We start from the raw sequence: 17105 nt of genomic DNA, 5'->3' as shown, positions 1-17105 counted from the left end.
ATACACTGCTACAAACACACACAAACACATGTATACACACAGCTACATATGCACATACACCCACATGTATACACACAGCAACATACAACCACACACACATATGTATACACACAACCACACACACATGTATACACACAGCCACACACACCTCTGTAAACACACAGCAACATATGCACACATAGCAACAAATGCACATAAACATAGCCCTATATAGATACACACACATACACACACACACAATACACATAAATAGTTTAACAAACACTACAAAAGAGTACACTACCTTCCATAGCATGAACAGAAGATCGTGGGGGGTGGAGAGCTGGACGGGCTGCAGGGCTGTCAGGAGGAGACAGGGGCTCTGTGTGTGACAGGAAGTCCCGTCTCCTCCTCTCACTGACTGAGCTCCTGGAGCAGCGCTGCTGATCACTGCAGCGCTGTTCTTATACAATATTCTGGCTGGCTGCTGGCACGCAGGGGCTGGAGTTCAGAGGCAATGGATGTCAGCCGGGTGTCCCCTTCAAACATGGCGCCCGGCGGCAAATGACTCCATTGCCTCCGAGACTTCCGCCACTGGATTGGGCCCTTTTCTGACCTGGTGTGGACCGATACCGATCCGATGCGCGGTCCCGCGGGTCGGTCGGTCGTTATTGAGATCCTACCTGCTGCAGGTAGGATCTCAATGACGACCATACAGCCGGGTACGGGTCGCCATCGGATCGGACCCGCTCACGGTGCACATCGTGAGCGGGTCGTGCCCCCCCGCGTCACCGTGAGCGGGTCGGACGAGACACTGACGACCCGATCACGATATGCATCGTGAGCGGGTCGTCCTGGTGTGTACCCTACATTAGACTGACATATTGGTAGTCTTGCTAATAGTGACAAGCTCTATAACTACATGCATGCTTAGATGTCAGTTACCGTATATAACACATTCCTGTGCAAAGAAAATAAAACAAGTCCTGTTCAGTAAAGTATTTTCTTTTTCAGGACCTCTCGTACAAGGATCGTCACTGGCACGAATCCTGCTTTAACTGCTACCAGTGCAAGCGCTCCTTGGTAGACAAGCCATTTGCCGCAAAGGATGAACACCTCATCTGTACTGAATGCTACTCTAATGAATATTCATCCAAGTGCAATGAGTGCAAGAAAACAATCATGCCAGGTTAGAGGCTGCTGCCAATCACGGGGATTATGCAGAAACGCTATCACTGGGGCATAATCTGTAAACCAGGGAAATGAAATTGTTGTCATAACTTGTTATTAGTATTGTCCTTTTTAGTAGTGCATAGTTAGAGTGCGGGGACAAAAGGACTACCCGTGTTCCGTGTGCACATGCCACTTTTCATGAGGAAACAGAGCTGTTCTAGAGATGCGTTGCTTTGCTGAAGGTCTTTATAACTATAAGGTACTGTTTGGTGAACAATTTACAGGCACCTATGATAAAGACATTCTTCATGTTCAGGGAATAAATAAAAACAATGAAGAATAATTAAGCCTCAGTCTGCCCAGCACTAAAGGGCCTCGGCAGGTTCCCGCTGTATGCAACAAGTGTAGAGCCCTCTACTATTGTGAGAGCAAGCAAGTCCCATGCTGCTTAGTGTAGGGCTGTTGCTTCTATGTGTATGGGTCCTGCACATGTGCAAAGTACTGGACATTGGTATTTGCGCTATGTGTAGCACCTTCATCCACATCTGGATCAGGTCTATTGTTGTTAGCAACTTGGATTCTAGAGAGACAAAGCACTGTGCTGTACACTATGGGGGCATAAGAAACATCTACAGGAAGCACCTAACTGCCACAATATTTTATTGCCACACAGGAACACGCAAGATGGAATATAAGGGAAACAGCTGGCATGAGACCTGCTTCATCTGTGCCCGCTGCCAGCAGCCAATTGGAACTAAAAGCTTCATCCCCAAAGAGAACCAGAACTTTTGTGTTCCATGTTATGAGAAGCAGTTTGCAATGCACTGTATTCAGTGCAAGAAGGTAGGTGGCAGCCATGCTACGAGTTACACAATTGTGAGATGTGGGGAGTGTTTACAGTACTGTAAAATAAGAGTTGTAGGTGGTCCCCTGGGAGCCTCTATTCAGTGATGGGGGCAGCAGTGCCAACCGCAGAGTGCACTCTCCTTCTAAGCCCACCGCCAGACTCCTGTGAAACTAAAAAATGGGAGTATGGGGGCGGAGGAGAACTGAAGCCTTATGCTGTGTCCTGGTAGCTGCACCTCAGCTGTCACACACACAGTGCTGCCGATCATGGGATAACAAGCCAGTACATATATTACATATATATGTGGTCAGCGATGCAGCCCAGGGGTATCAGCCTCCGCTGCCTCTATTACAAAAAACTATAGTGTCTATTCCAGGAGGGACACAATATTCTGTGATTGCAACAGGTGACAACAATCATACATTAATAGGGAAGTCCAGGAAAAGAGAAGTGTGTCCCTCCTAAAATGGCTCATGTTGGGAGGCAAGAGATTTATTATATATATCCACATGTAAATGAATTTTCCTATTTTAGGCCATCACTACAGGAGGTGTCACCTACCGGGATCAGCCCTGGCATAAAGAGTGTTTTATTTGTACTGGATGCAAGAAACCATTGTCTGGGCAACGATTTACTTCTAGAGACGAGTTTGCCTATTGCCTCAACTGCTTTTGCAACTTGTATGCCAAGAAATGCGCTGGATGCACTTCCCCCATAAGCGGTATGTAATCTTGTATATTTATTTAGATATTTTTCGATTATTTTTCGATATTTTTATTTAGACAACAGACAGTTGAGTAATTAGCAATTATTTGACATCGGTTACATATATTAAATGTAAGTAAGGTCAACATAAAAAATAGGAAACCTCAAAGCACAATGTAAGCCACATGCTTCCAGATATTGTAGATATGGTCTAAGAGCATAGTCACCATGGGTGCAGTGAGTGCAGCTGCTATGGAGCCAAGAGCTGAGCGGGACCCACCGTCCCTGTCACAGTTATGTATTGCAGTTATTTTTCACCATTGGGTGGTACATAAGGGCCCTTACAAACTTTTACACTGGCGTCTACAATATATATAGGAACTGCCCTGGACCTGCTCATTGCATTGTGGTATAAAATAAACAGGTGGGCATTATAATGTTACATAATATGACCGGGGGAAATTATGAACTGTGACCACTCTATGTCATAATGTGAATTGGGGGTAGTGTGTAGCATAATGTGTCTTGGCAACCCTACAATGTGACATAATGTGAGCTAGGGCATTACTTTGTTCAGAAAATGGCATTATTAGGAGGCATAATATTATGAACTGCTGTGGCGTCTATCTAGAAGCATTGGTACATGTGCCCCTGATATGGTCTACCATCAAAGTTACAAAATTTTGGATGAAGCTTTCAGGGCCGTAACTATATATCTAACATGTAAACTTTATAATTAGAAACACTTAAAATGCTCATGAATCGTTATAAGATTCAGTAAAGAGGTCTAATAAGGGCTATACACCAGACCAATATAGTTCCAAAAGAAAAAGGAAATTTAGAGACAGCGCTGATCCAGGTGTTCAATTAAAAATTATTATTTAATATTACAATTAAACAATTCACACACAAATAACCGGCCGGTATTGAACAATAAAGATTAAAAATTACTGCAGTTTCCACTATAGCTGTTGCTTATAATCCAACTTATTGCATTTGTTAGTACTCCATCATTTTGTGCAGACAAAAGCAGCAAAGAACAGTCAGTCAGCTCTCTCACAGCTCCGTTTGTTAGTTGTTAATAGCATGCATGCTTTAGAAATTTTATGCAAGGTAAAGCTCAGTCATTTGAAAGGCAAAGGGATTAGTGGTGCTCAAATGAGCTATAACCTGCCAGCCTCCCGACTCAATTCCTCACTCTGAGGTGGTGGCGTCCCGACTGCTGATTCCTTGCTTATGCAAAGCAGCCTTTAGGGGTTCTTCCACCATTCAGGTGGATTGGGTCAATTTATCTGACAATTGCCCTTATTCAGATCTGATCGCAGTGCAAATTTGTTCTCAAAATGGGCAAAACCATGTGCACTGCAGGTGGGGCAGATGTAACATGTGCAGAGAGAGTTAGATTTGTGTGAGTTATTTTGTTTCTGTGCAGGGTAAATACTGGCTGCAATATTTTCACGCTGCAATTTAGATTTCAGTTTCAACACACCACACCCAAATTTAACTCTCTCTGCACATGTTACATCTGCCCCACCTGCAGTGCACCTGGTTTTGCCCATTTTGAGAATAAATTTGTACTGCGATCAGATCTGAATAAGGGCCAATATCTGATGTGCTTGTCTGACAAAATCTTATGTGCCTGATGTGTAGGACCCAATGCACAATCCCGTGCCATTGGGAATAACCAAGAGATTGATCCTCTTGCACATAGGTTAAATCTCGAGTCAATCAGGTCCAACTTGTTGGACAATAAGTTGTACAAGTGTAAGGGGGCCTTAAGGTGAATTTGTGCGCTGACAACCTTCCCGGTGAATTAATATACAAAAACCTTCTTAAACAATGGGCGAAATGTAATAGGGGCGATTTTTTAGACATGTGCGATTTTTGGTCAAAAACGGCAGAAATCGCATGTTTTCCAAAAATCGCACATGTAATAGGGTGCGATTCGTGGTAAAAAAGGCACATTTTTTGCCGCGAAATTTCACATTTTGAAGTGCTGATTTTTAGTCACACTTCAATTCACATCCAGATTTTTCCCATTGGAAAGCATCTAACTCGCACAAGTAATAGGATGCAATTTTTGGTAAATGTTACCAAAAATCACCAAAAAATTAGACCAGGTTGGTGAATTTGACAGAACCATGCACAGATCATTGTGATCCGTGCATGGTTCTGTCCCAAAAGAGGGTTTAAAAATAGGTGAGTATTGAATGAATGGGCTCAAAATGTAATAAAGTTTTGCTGTCAGTGTGTGTGTGTGTGTGTATTTATTTAACTATTTGTGGTACTGTGGAACTACAAGTGGGCCCTTTATTACCCCACATGCTGGGACTTGTGGTTTTCCAAGTCCCTGCATGTGGTGCAGGCTTGCTGGGACTCGTAGTTCCACAGCAGTATACAATAGTTTTTCTTTCTTTTTACACCATTTATCAGCTCGATGCCCACCGCCCAGGGGCATTGAGGACAGCCCCAGGCTTCAGCATGGGCAGGTAAGTTCTGGAGGGGGGGCACCCCTTCTTTGGGGGGTTCCCACTCCCCCAGGACCCCTGCCCATGCTGACCGGTCAGGGGGTGAATGCTTTAGCCGGGGTACTTGTATAAAATCTCTCCCCCCGGCTGTGGCATTACCCTGCTGGCTGGTTGGGCCCAGTGCTGGTTCTTGAAATACGGGGGACCCCTAGTCATTTTGTCCCCCGTATTTTGGGAACCAGGAACGGCCCTTAAGCCTGATGCTGGTTTTGTAAAACAAGGGAACCCCAACATGTTTGTCCCTGTGATTTTATGAAACCAGACACATTGTACTTCAAGTTAGTGGTAAATTTTCGTCGATACAGTCTGTGTTTTTTTGTGAAAAATACCAAAATGTCGGAAAAAAATGGAAAATTTAGCAATTTGCAAAATGTTAAATTTTCTGCTTGTGAGACAAATAATCATACCACTCAAAATAGTTAATAACTAACATAGACCATATGTCTACTTTATGTTTCCATCATTATTTCAACTTCCTTTTAATTTTTTTGGACACTAGGAGGCTTACAATATGAATAGCAAATTTTCAAATTTTCAAGAAAATTTCAAACACTGATTTTTTTAGGGACCAGTTCAGTTCTGATGTGACTTTGAGGGACTTGTATGTGAGACACCCCCATAAATGATGCCATTTCAAAAACTGCACCCCTCACAGTATTCAAAACAGCATTTTGGAAGTTTGTTAACCCTTTAGGTGTTTCACAGGAATTAAAACAAAGTGTAGGTGAAATTTCAAAATTTCATTTTTTTTGCAGATTTGCAATATTAATAAATTTTTCTAAGGAACACAGTACATTTTACTAGAGAAATGTGACTAAAAATTGATTCCCCCAATTCTTTTGTTTTCATAAATATCCTATATGTGGCCCTAGTGTGCACGTTGACCAAACCACAGGCTTCATAATAGAAGGAGCACCTACTTTATTTTGGAGCCTCCTTTTTATGAGATTATTTTTTAGGCACCATGTAGGTTTCTAGGCACCATAAGATGCTAAAAGTTAGGAACACCCCCACAAGTGACCCCATTTTGCAAACTACACCCCTCAGGGAATTCATCTAGGGGTATAGTGTACATTTCAAACCCCCAGGGGTTTCACCAATTGTGGTACAACTGGGCAGTGAAAATGAAAAATTAATTTTTTTACACAAAAATGCAGTTCTGGCTCCAAATTTGTCATTTTCACAAGGAATGAAGGAGACAAAGCACCCCAAAATCTGTGCCCCGATTTCTCCCGAGTACGGCAATGCCTCACATGTGACCAAAAAATACCAGTTGGGTGCATGGCAGGACTCAGAAGGGAAGGAGTGATTTTTGGATTTTGCAGCTCAGATTCTGGTGGAATGTTGGTGGGTGCTATGTCGCATTAGCAAGACCCCCGAAGCACCAATACAGTGGAACCCCCCCACAAGTGACCCCATTTTGCAAACTACACCCCTCAGGGAATTCATCTAGGGGTATAGTGTACATTTCAAACCCCCAGGGGTTTCACCAATTTTGATACAACTGGGCTGTGCAACTGAAAAATTACATTTTTTACACAAAAATGCAGTTCTGGCTCAAAATTTTTCATTTTCACAAGGAATGAAGGAGACAAAGCACCCCAAAATCTGTGCCCCAATTTCTCCCGAGTACGGCAATGCCTCACATGTGACCAAAAAATACCAGTTGGGTGCATGGCAGGACTCAGAAGGGAAGGAGTGATTTTTGGATTTTGCAGCTCAGATTCTGGTGGAATTTTGGTGGGTGCTATGTCGCATTAGCAAGACCCCCAAAGCACCAATACAGTGGAACCCCCCCACAAGTGACCCCATTTTGCAAACTACACCCCTCAGGGAATTCATCTAGGGGTATAGTGTACATTTCAAACCCCCAGGGGTTTCACCAATTTTGATACAACTGGGCAGTGAAAATGAAAAGTTACATTTTTTTACACAAAAATGCAGTTCTGGCTCAAAATTTTTCATTTTCATAAGGTATGAAGGAGAAAAAGCACCCCAAAATCTGTGCCCCAATTTCTCCCGAGTACGGCAATGCTTCATGTGTGACCAAAAAATGGCAGGACTCAGAAGGGAAGGAGTGATATTTGGATTTTGCAGCTCAGATTCTGGTGGAATTTTGGTGGGTGCTATGTCGCATTAGCAAGACCCCCGAAGCACAAATACAGTGGAACCCCCCACAAGTGACCCCATTTTGCAAACTACACCCCTCAGGGAATTCATCTAGGGGTATAGTGTACATTTCAAACCCCCAGGGGTTTCACCAATTTTGATACAACTGGGCAGTGAAAATGAAAAGTTACATTTTTTTACACAAAAATGCAGTTCTGGCTCAAAATTTTTCATTTTCATAAGGTATGAAGGAGAAAAAGCACCCCAAAATCTGTGCCCCAATTTCTCCCGAGTACGGCAATGCCTCACATGTGACCAAAAAATACCAGTTGGGTGCATGGCAGGACTCAGAAGGGAAGGAGTGATTTTTGGATTTTGCGGCTCAGATTCTGGTGGAATGAATAGTGGGTGCTATGTGGCATTAGCAAGACCCCCGAAGCACGGTAAAATGATGAACCTAATAATCCATAGATGTGTGGTATATTTTAAAACACTCCTTTATACATAGGCCGGGTTTGTCGGGGCAAGTGTCACACTGGAAAATAGTTTGCTTTCTTATTCCCTTTTTATAGCAAACTTTGCACCTTTTTTGTGTCCTGCCCTTTTTTCCAGTGGAGGGGATTTCATCAGGAAAATGCTGCCCTGGTACAATACGGGGGCCAGTACTAGAAGTACTGGGGCCCTCTGCCTGCTGGTTCCCAAATATTAGGCCCTTTATGACTTCCTCTTGAAAGTGCATAAATGTCCCCCTCTGGCTGGTAGAACGGAATAGCACGTAAGCGTTATACAGTGCCATCTGGATGATATACACGGCCAGCTTCTTGTACTAGATTTTTGTTTTCCGCAGGGCACTGTACGGCTTCAGTACCTGATCTGAAAGATCCACTCCGCCCATGTACCTATTGTAATCCAGGATACAATTAGGTTTTGAGGTGTGGGTACTGGTACCTCGTACAGGGACGGAGGTGGTACTGTCTCCGTGAATTGTTGTCAGTATAAGGACATCCCTCTTGTCCTTATATTTGACCAACAACATATTTTCGGTGCATATTCCCCTGCTTTCACCCCTTCTCATTACTTGGGCAATGTGCGTTTTTGGGAGGCCTCTTTGGTTCTTGCGCACAGTACCGCAAGCTGCTGTACCTCTTGAACCAAGGGCCTTAAACAGGGGGATGCTGGTGTAAAAGTTATCCACATAGAGGTGATAACCTTTATCCAGGAAGGGGTGCACTAAATCCCAGACAATTTTTCCACTAACACCTACGAGGGAGGGGGGGCATTCTGGCGGTTCAATTCTTGAATCCTTCCCTTCATATACCCTAAACCTGTGGGTGTACCCTGAGGTGCTTTCACACAGCTTATACATTTTTATGCCATACCTTGCCCTCTTACTGGGAAGGTACTGGCGGAATTTAACCCTTCCTTTAAAATGTATAAGGGACTCGTCTATGCAAATGAATTTATCTGGGATGTACATCTCTTCAAATTTGGCACTAAAGTGATCAATGACCGGCCTGACTTTGAATAGCCGGTCAAAGGTGGGATCATCTCTGGGTGGGCACTGTGCATTATCGTTGTAATGCAAAAATTTAAGGATTAACTCAAAACGATTCCGGGTCATGGCCATACGGTAAAGTGGGGTGCTGTACAGAACATCTGTACTCCAATATTGCCTAATTTCTGGCTTTTTTACTATGCCCATATGAAACACCAGACCCCAAAACGTCATCATCTCTACTGCATCTACAGGGGTCCACCTAGCAAATGATGACGTGGGGTTTTGAGCAATAAACTGCTGGGCATATAAATTAGTTTGGTCCACCATTAAATTTATAAAATCATCAGAGAAAAATAATTTGAAAAAGTCAATTTCTCTGAGACCTGTTGAATCAAATTGGATTCCTGGGATGGCCAAAAACTCAGGAACCTGGGGCTCAAAATTGTCTGGTGGTGGGGTCCATACGAGATCAATTATTGGGGGGGGGGTCTCAGCTGCTCTACGGGGGCGTCTTTCTAGTGATGAGTCCCTCATCACTAGAGGAGGAAGAGGAGCTTAAGATGAATCCTTCAAATTCCCCGCTTGCCTCACTGGCTGTGTCAGAGTCAGAGGCAAGCATGGCATATGCCTCCTCCGCTGAATACATTCTTCTGGATGACTGGGATGACATTTGGGATGACATTTGGGATGACATTTGGGATGACATTTGGGATGCCATTTTTATTTTTGTGTTTCTGGTAGTGAAATGTTTCAACACGTGTATAGTGTAGGGGGGGTACAAACTTTATTTCAATGTAGTATGTAGTGTGTAGTGTGTATGTAGTGCAGAAAAAAAAAAAAAAAGGTCCTGCGCCAAAAATTGAGCACAGATGTTGGTCAGTAACGTCCGTCACTGAACAGCGCTCAAAGGCAACAGGAATTTGATCAAAAAAATTTGATCAAAAAAAATTAAAAAAAGACCCCACAGCACCCTAAAAAAAAACAAGGTGATCACTGATGCGACACTGATTACCAGTGAGGGGCAGCAGGTGCACAACCTTTGGTGCAACTGACAGTGCAACTGGCAGCAACTGACAGGTATACTGTATATAAAAAAAAAACCTGCAGCCCCAAAAAGGGGGGGTAGCAGACACAAAATATAGCACTCTCTATCACTATCTCTCTATCTCTCTATCTCTCACTATCTATCACTATCTATCACTCTATGACACTGCAGCAGCAGCACTGACAGTTATATATATAAAAAAAAAACCCTGCAGCCCCAAAAAGGGGGGGTAGCAGACACAAAATATAGCACTCTCTATCACTATCTCTCTATCTCTCTATCTCTCACTATCTATCACTATCTATCACTCTATGACACTGCAGCAGCAGCACTGACAGTTATATATATAAAAAAAAACCCTGCAGCCCCAAAAAGGGGGGGTAGCAGACACAAAATATAGCACTCTCTATCACTATCTCTCTATCTCTCTATCTCTCACTATCTATCACTATCTATCACTCTATGACACTGCAGCAGCAGCACTGACAGTTATATACAGTATATAAAAAAAAACCCTGCAGCCCCAAAAAGGGGGGGTAGCAGACACAAAATATAGCACTCTCTATCACTATCTCTCTCTATCTCTCTATCTCTCACTATCTATCACTATCTATCACTCTATGACACTGCAGCAGCAGCACTGACAGTTATATATATAAAAAAAAACCCTGCACCCCCAAAAAGGGGGGGTAGCAGACACAAAATATAGCACTCTCTGTCACTATCTCTCTATCTCTCTCTATCTCTCTCTATCTCTCTCTCTATCTCTCTCTATCTCTCTATAACACTGCAGCAGCAGCAGGAAGTCACAAGAAGTCAGATCCAGGAAGCATCCAGCACGCTACAAGCAGTGATCAGGTGATCAGGTAAGGTATTCGCAAGGATCAGGTAAGTATTTGCAAGGATCAGGTCAGTATCACGGCAGATAGGCACGGTGACCGCTCTGCACGCAATTCCAGACCGGAATGGCGTCTGCAGCGCAGTCACCGTTAGTTTAAATGTCGCGCCTTGGCTGTGATTGGTCCGTGGGTCCCACGGACCAATCACAGCCTTGGGGGCAGGTGGGGTGAGGTGTCGTCGTCACCGATGACCCCCTCATACCCCCTGACGCCCGGCGGTGATTGACACCTGTGTTACCGAGCGTCTGATTCGCTGGTAACACAGGAAAACGCTGTGAATGGCTGTTCACACTGAACAGCCATTCACAGCGATCGCCGACGGGGGGGCGGCATCGCAGCCCCCCCTGGGCATGCAGGGACATGTCTGCTGTCAGGGACAGCAGACATCGTCCCTCTGTCACTGCGTCTCTAGACGCAGTGACACTTTAAAGTCATGACGTACATTTATGCCATGTGTCGGGAAGTACATCCCGACCATGACGTAAATGTACGTCAAATGACGGGAAGGGGTTAAAATGTGCACATTTTCATGACTAAAAATCGCCCGAAATCGCACCATATCGCACTTTTTTGCCTCGATATTTAAAGGTGCGATTTTTTTTTTTTTTTTTAACATACCCTATTACCCTATTACATTTCGCCCAATGTGTGTAAAGTGAGAGTGAACACATAAATATAAAACAAAACTCTCCTTATCTCACGTTTCTTCGCCTACCAGAGGGTCTCCATTATGATCATATATGATGGAACCATATAAGAAAGTGGATATAATGTAATACTGTCACACTTATCAATTTATTAATATAATGGTAAAAAAAACATGGATTGACAACAATGAAATATGGATAAAAACGTAAGTGTGTAAAACTCCTAAGCGTCTGTAGAATGATCTTTTTTTTCTTTTGAGGTGTCCTGGGTTCTCCGGAAAACCGCACCTCCAGGTACTCCTACTGGAAACCGACACTGGGACCCTTCTCTATTCAATGGCACACTCCAGTCTGTTGCTGCAACGTGTATTGGGAACCTGCTGTCCCTTCCTCAGGCAGTAGGATACCTCCTGAGGAAGGGACAGCAGGTTCCCGATACGCAGGAACTGGAACTGTATGACGGGAACTATGGCCACTGTAAATTTGCGCCCATGCGATCAGGTCTGAATTATCACCTATATACCCTACGGAAAGCTACTGATCAGGACAATATTGTTAGTTAAAAAATTATGAAATTTCCACCACCATACGATCTCAATCATGTGTGCAGATGGAAAAGTGCATAAACTGGTATATGAAAGCGACAAACACCCATACAATGAAACAAAACAATTGTGTATTGTTACTAGTCAAATGCAAAACAACATGATTTTTTTTAGATGGCCAAGACGGTCTGAAGATTTTTTTGAAACTTGCTGATGAGAAATTAAATCAATCTGGTCACAATCAATAATTTTCTGCACATAGGTGAACAGTATGTTTGCGAATATGTTTAAAAACCTTAAGGTCACTATTTAGGAGAGAAATTAAGGCCCTCATTCTGGTTGGGACGCTATGTTGCGAATTCGCAATGGCATCCGATGGCCAGCGGTATAGTGTATAGAGGTCAACTATGGGGGACGGCTAAGGGGACAACTTTGGTGGACTACTATAAACCTGAGGGACTACTAATTAATGATAATCTTATTATACCAGTTTTAAAATAATAATTGTCCTTACTTTTCAGGTCTGGGAGGAACCAAATACATATCCTTTGAAGAACGTCAATGGCACAGCGATTGTTTTAATTGTAAAAAGTGTGCAATCTCCTTGGTGGGTCGAGGATTTCTTACAGAAAGGGATGACATCCTGTGTCCTGAATGTGGAAAAGATATATAAAAGTCGCACAGTTAGACAAAGGCAGAAAGATAACGTGTATATTTCACTTAGGAAACACATTTTATTTGTTATCTGTAGATAATTTAGTACATGGATATTTACAAGCAGTATTTTTATTTCTGATAACAAGCTCCATAAACAGAGTAAAAAGAATGAAATCATATTAGAAATGAATAAAATATGCATTCAAAGATTTGTCCATGGTATGAAAGTTACCGAATGTCTTCCATCCATTTGTAACGTCAGGTAAGTGCTTGTCACTGTGTACAAGCCTCTGGACAGAATGCATATTTTAGGTGATGTCACATTGTTATCATAGCTTTCTTAACATAATGGTGCAAGCCTATTCTTTTCAAATCAATATATTTTTTTACAGCATTTATGAATAGGTGGCTTTATATACAGCACCTGAAGCTATCCTGTCGCTTTAATAACATGTTCTGGTACTTATGTAATATCTGTGCTCCCGTTTTTCTTATGAGACCGCATCACCTTGCGGGGCTCGCTGCGCTCGCCACGCTTCGGGCACGGTGGCTCGCTGCACTCGCCACACTATATAAAATCAACTCCATGCGTAATTGGATAGTAGGGGTATGAAAAAATGGGGTGCATTTAACATGGGGGCCCAGATAATACATAAGTACCCATGTTCTTTCTTATTCATTCTTACTTTGCTAGAACACCAGCTTAGTGTGCACCAGCTATCGTGCTGTAAACCGGGACGCTGATGCAGCCCACACACGCACCGATTCCAGCGTGCATTGTGGGCTTAACTAGCACACACAGCATCGCATCGTATGCCTTGTGCATACGATGTGCATGCGATGCGATGCTGTGCTAGAAAAAGCTAGTACAAAAAGTATGTGCAGCACATACTTTTTGTACTGTACGATGAGGTGCCGCGGGAGCGCGCACCCTATCGTACAGCATCGCACCGCGGGCATCGGCGCGTGTGTGGGCTGCATGAGAGTTGGGCTGGACCCAGATGCTGGGGGCATGCAGGACCAGATTAAGGTCCTCATGGGCCTGCAGCTGAAAATGTTCAAGGGGATATATAATAAGAAGTGGAGGAGGTGAGGCCAATGCCATGTAGAAGCCATACACTATACATCACAGTGTCTCCCTACATATATAAAAGTACAAATATTGCATAATTGTGGGTAAAATAGAGATGCAATATTAAAACTTATGAATTATGGGGCCGTAAACTATGTACCCTTGCCATTTAAATGATTGTGGTATGTGCATTGGCGGACATGATTATAGCATCATAGGGGGCATAGTTACAGTACATCTCCCCTACACTTCCAGTTCTCTACAGGGTCTGAAACAACCGCCAAGAGTTGAGCCAAGTAATGGTGCTGGGAGGCGTGACCACACTTCTTCTAGGACAAATTCCTATGTACAATGCAGCACACTGCAAACGGGAGAATTTACCCTCCTCAGTAATTTACTGCTGCTATCTGAGAGAGCCCCAGTGACACACACCCCGGCCTCACCTCTTACAAAAATGTATTTATAGTCCCTGTGGGGTAGGAGGCGCTGTCTGTGAACCCTATAGTAAGGAGGCGCTTGTCCCAATAGTTCTTGAGAGACATCTGTGGCAATTATTAATTTTATGCCCTACACTAGTTCCCCAGTTAATTTTCTATACCATAGTATCTGTTCAGGCTGAGCAACGGATCAGACCCAATTGCTTATCAGGCAAATCTAGTACCTTAGTACATTAATATGTACTTTGGGGACTAGGCCCCCCTTTGGGCCCCATAGCAATGGCACCCCATGATGACTTCTTCATATTAGACCAATATTAAACAATGTGGGTATCCACGAGAGAAGTCCTAAATTGCAGTGGTTGTGAACCCAGCCATCTGTCTTTTCTCTAAAAAGTGAGATATAGAGCAGAGCACTAAACTGGTCAGAGTATGTACTCAGAGTCCCACCCAGAGTGTGTATTCGGAGTCACACCCAGAGTGTGTATTCGGAGTCACACCCAGCGTGTGTATTCGGAGTCCCACCCAGAGTGTGTATTCGGAGTCCCACCCAGAGTGTGTATTCGGAGTCACACCCAGCGTGTGTATTCGGAGTCCCACCCAGAGTGTGTATTCGGAGTCCCACCCAGAGTGTGTATTCGGAGTCCCACCCAGAGTGTGTATTTAGAGTCCCACCCAGAGTGTGTATTCGGAGTCCCACCCAGAGTGTGTATTCGGAGTCCCACCCAGAGTGTGTATTCGGAGTCCCACCCAGAGTGTGTGTTCGGAGTCACACCCAGAGTGTGTGTTCGGAGTCACACCCAGAGTGTGTATTCGGAGTCACACCCAGAGTGTGCATTCGGAGTCACACCCAGAGTGTGTATTTAGAGTCACACCCAGAGTGTGTATTTAGAGTCACACCCAGAGTGTGCGCTCAGAGTCACATTGTTGGCTGTTGGAGCACCATTACTAACTGGCCACATTGAATTAATTTGAAAAGAGTTTGATAAGTTGAGACCATCATAAACTCCAGCAGTTTTGATGGAGACTTGCCTGTTCTGTTTAGTTAATGCAGATGACAGATAAAACAGGGTTAAGTACTATGCATTGTTTAATTATGTCTATCAATGTGCTCTTTATATATTGAATACTGTATTCACCTAGATATTTACACACAATCGATTACTTTGAGTGCACTTGTAATGGCAGAGTACTAAGGGGGAGATGTATAGGTACATAACATGTTCTGATTCCACTTCTTCCTTATAACACCAAGTAATACATTTACCCCTTAATAAACATGTTGAAATGTCACGAGTTTATAGAAATCTGGGCATTGTATTTGCTTGTAGTAGTAGAAATGTCCAGGGGGATTTACTGCTTGTTGGTTAAGCTAAGACTTAAAATAGGGTTTAGCAATCCTCTCCTCACACACCAATAGACCCTGCTCTGAGGATTTACCTTGGTAGATAACTGTTGTAAAATCACCAGCTCATTGAGCTAAGGGGAGACTTGGGGCCTGATTCAGGTTTAACTGAATTCGGCTCCGTTTCGGATTGTGCGGGTCTGCAAATGCAGGAATATGTGCATGTGCAGACCCCCTCATACGTTCGCATGTGCAGGGAAGGGGTCGGCAACAGGGGAACGCCCAGTATTTTATGGGTGTCCCCATATAAACGCTCGATGTTCCCCTGGGAAATGCGCGGCCGTTCGGTCGGTGGGCAGAGTTTACCTGCTCACTAGGCTGCAAAAAGGCTGAGCTACTGTAAGTAACATATTTTTTAAATCTTTTAATACTTAGGTAGAGATTTATCATATCTTGGAGAGATATAAAGTACCAATCAAACAGCCTCTGTCATTTCATTTCTAGCACAGCCTGTAAAACGACAGAAGCTGATTGGTTCATTATTTAACTCTCTCCACTTAATCTCTCCATGATTTAATAAATCTCAGCCCTAATATGCTACATATAAGCAGGGTGGTGCCACCACTAGGCAGCCTTAGGCATTTGCCTGGGGCGCCGGCCACTGGAGGGCGGCATTTGGGAGCAGGTGTAAAGCTAGTTAAGGCCCCACCATCACTGCTAACCGCACCACCGCTGACTTGCTGACCTCCCCCGCCCGTGGACCGTGCGCCGGAGCAAGTCACCTGCACTACCCCTGACTTGCTGCGGCGCCCGCACCCCCTCCCCTCCCGTCTGTGAACCGTGCATTTCCTGAGCAAGTCACAAGCACCACCGCTGACATGCTGCCCGCCCATGCGGCGGAGCAAGTCACCTGCACTACAGCTGACTTGCTGCGGCGCCCACACCACCCCATCCCCGTAGAGTGACTCGCCAGTGGCCGGAGCAGCCAGGTGGGCGGCGGCAGGGCATCCCCCCCCTTCCCGCCTAGGGCGCTGAGGTGCTTTGCACCGGTACTGCATATAAGGGAATTTTTCTGAAGCTTTTACTTGTGAAGTGTAGATGCAGCCAGAGTGCTATACAGTATATTGTAATAGAAGGAGAAAAAGAGATTATATATAAACATATATTAAATGAAAATGATTGAAGCTACAGCCTGAGTGTTGGCTCTCACCGTAAATGTTTTTCTTGATTGTTTCTTTTTGCATGATTTAATAGATGGCGTGAAGTGCAACATATGAAAAGGCACAAAGTCAGTATTATATCATTGGTAATAACATTGCACTACATTATATTTCTGTAAAAAAAAATAAAAACATTCAAAAGAAAGAAGTTGGCTATTTATTTATTTATGTGTGCTACTGCAGATAGCAATCTGAAATAATCAGCCTCAAACAAAATTGCAAAACATTACTTTGGAGCAAATTAAGGCCCTTATTCTGGTCCGTTCGCAGTAGAGCTGCATTCGCACGGGGACCGATGTTTTTGTTCTGCGCATGTGCATTTTTGCGCATGTGCATACGCAGGGTGCGTGCACCCATGGCAAACAGACTGTTTTCTGGGTGCACACACCCAGGACAGTG

The 17105-nt window shown here is 43.9% G+C and overlaps 1 protein-coding gene across 3 annotated transcripts in view; it reads left to right on the top strand.

The window, feature by feature from the left end:
- The window catches only part of FHL2 (four and a half LIM domains 2), an 80597-nt gene extending 63750 nt beyond the window's left edge, over positions 1 to 16847 (top strand). For all 3 annotated transcript variants that reach the window (XM_083174406.1, XM_083174408.1, XM_083174405.1), the window contains exons 3-6: positions 994 to 1168; positions 1826 to 1995; positions 2534 to 2720; positions 12497 to 16847. In XM_083174406.1, the coding sequence (XP_083030532.1) occupies positions 994 to 1168; positions 1826 to 1995; positions 2534 to 2720; positions 12497 to 12648 (684 nt within the window). In that variant the 3' untranslated portion in view covers positions 12649 to 16847. The remainder of the gene's footprint in view (positions 1 to 993; positions 1169 to 1825; positions 1996 to 2533; positions 2721 to 12496) is intronic.
- Positions 16848 to 17105: the final 258 nt, after the last annotated feature.

This window comes from Crinia signifera, chromosome 2 (assembly GCF_055691185.1).
Source record: "Crinia signifera chromosome 2, ASM5569118v1, whole genome shotgun sequence".
In the NCBI taxonomy this organism is placed as follows: Eukaryota; Metazoa; Chordata; class Amphibia; order Anura; family Myobatrachidae; genus Crinia; species Crinia signifera.
This window is presented reverse-complemented; position numbering and strand designations above follow the sequence as displayed.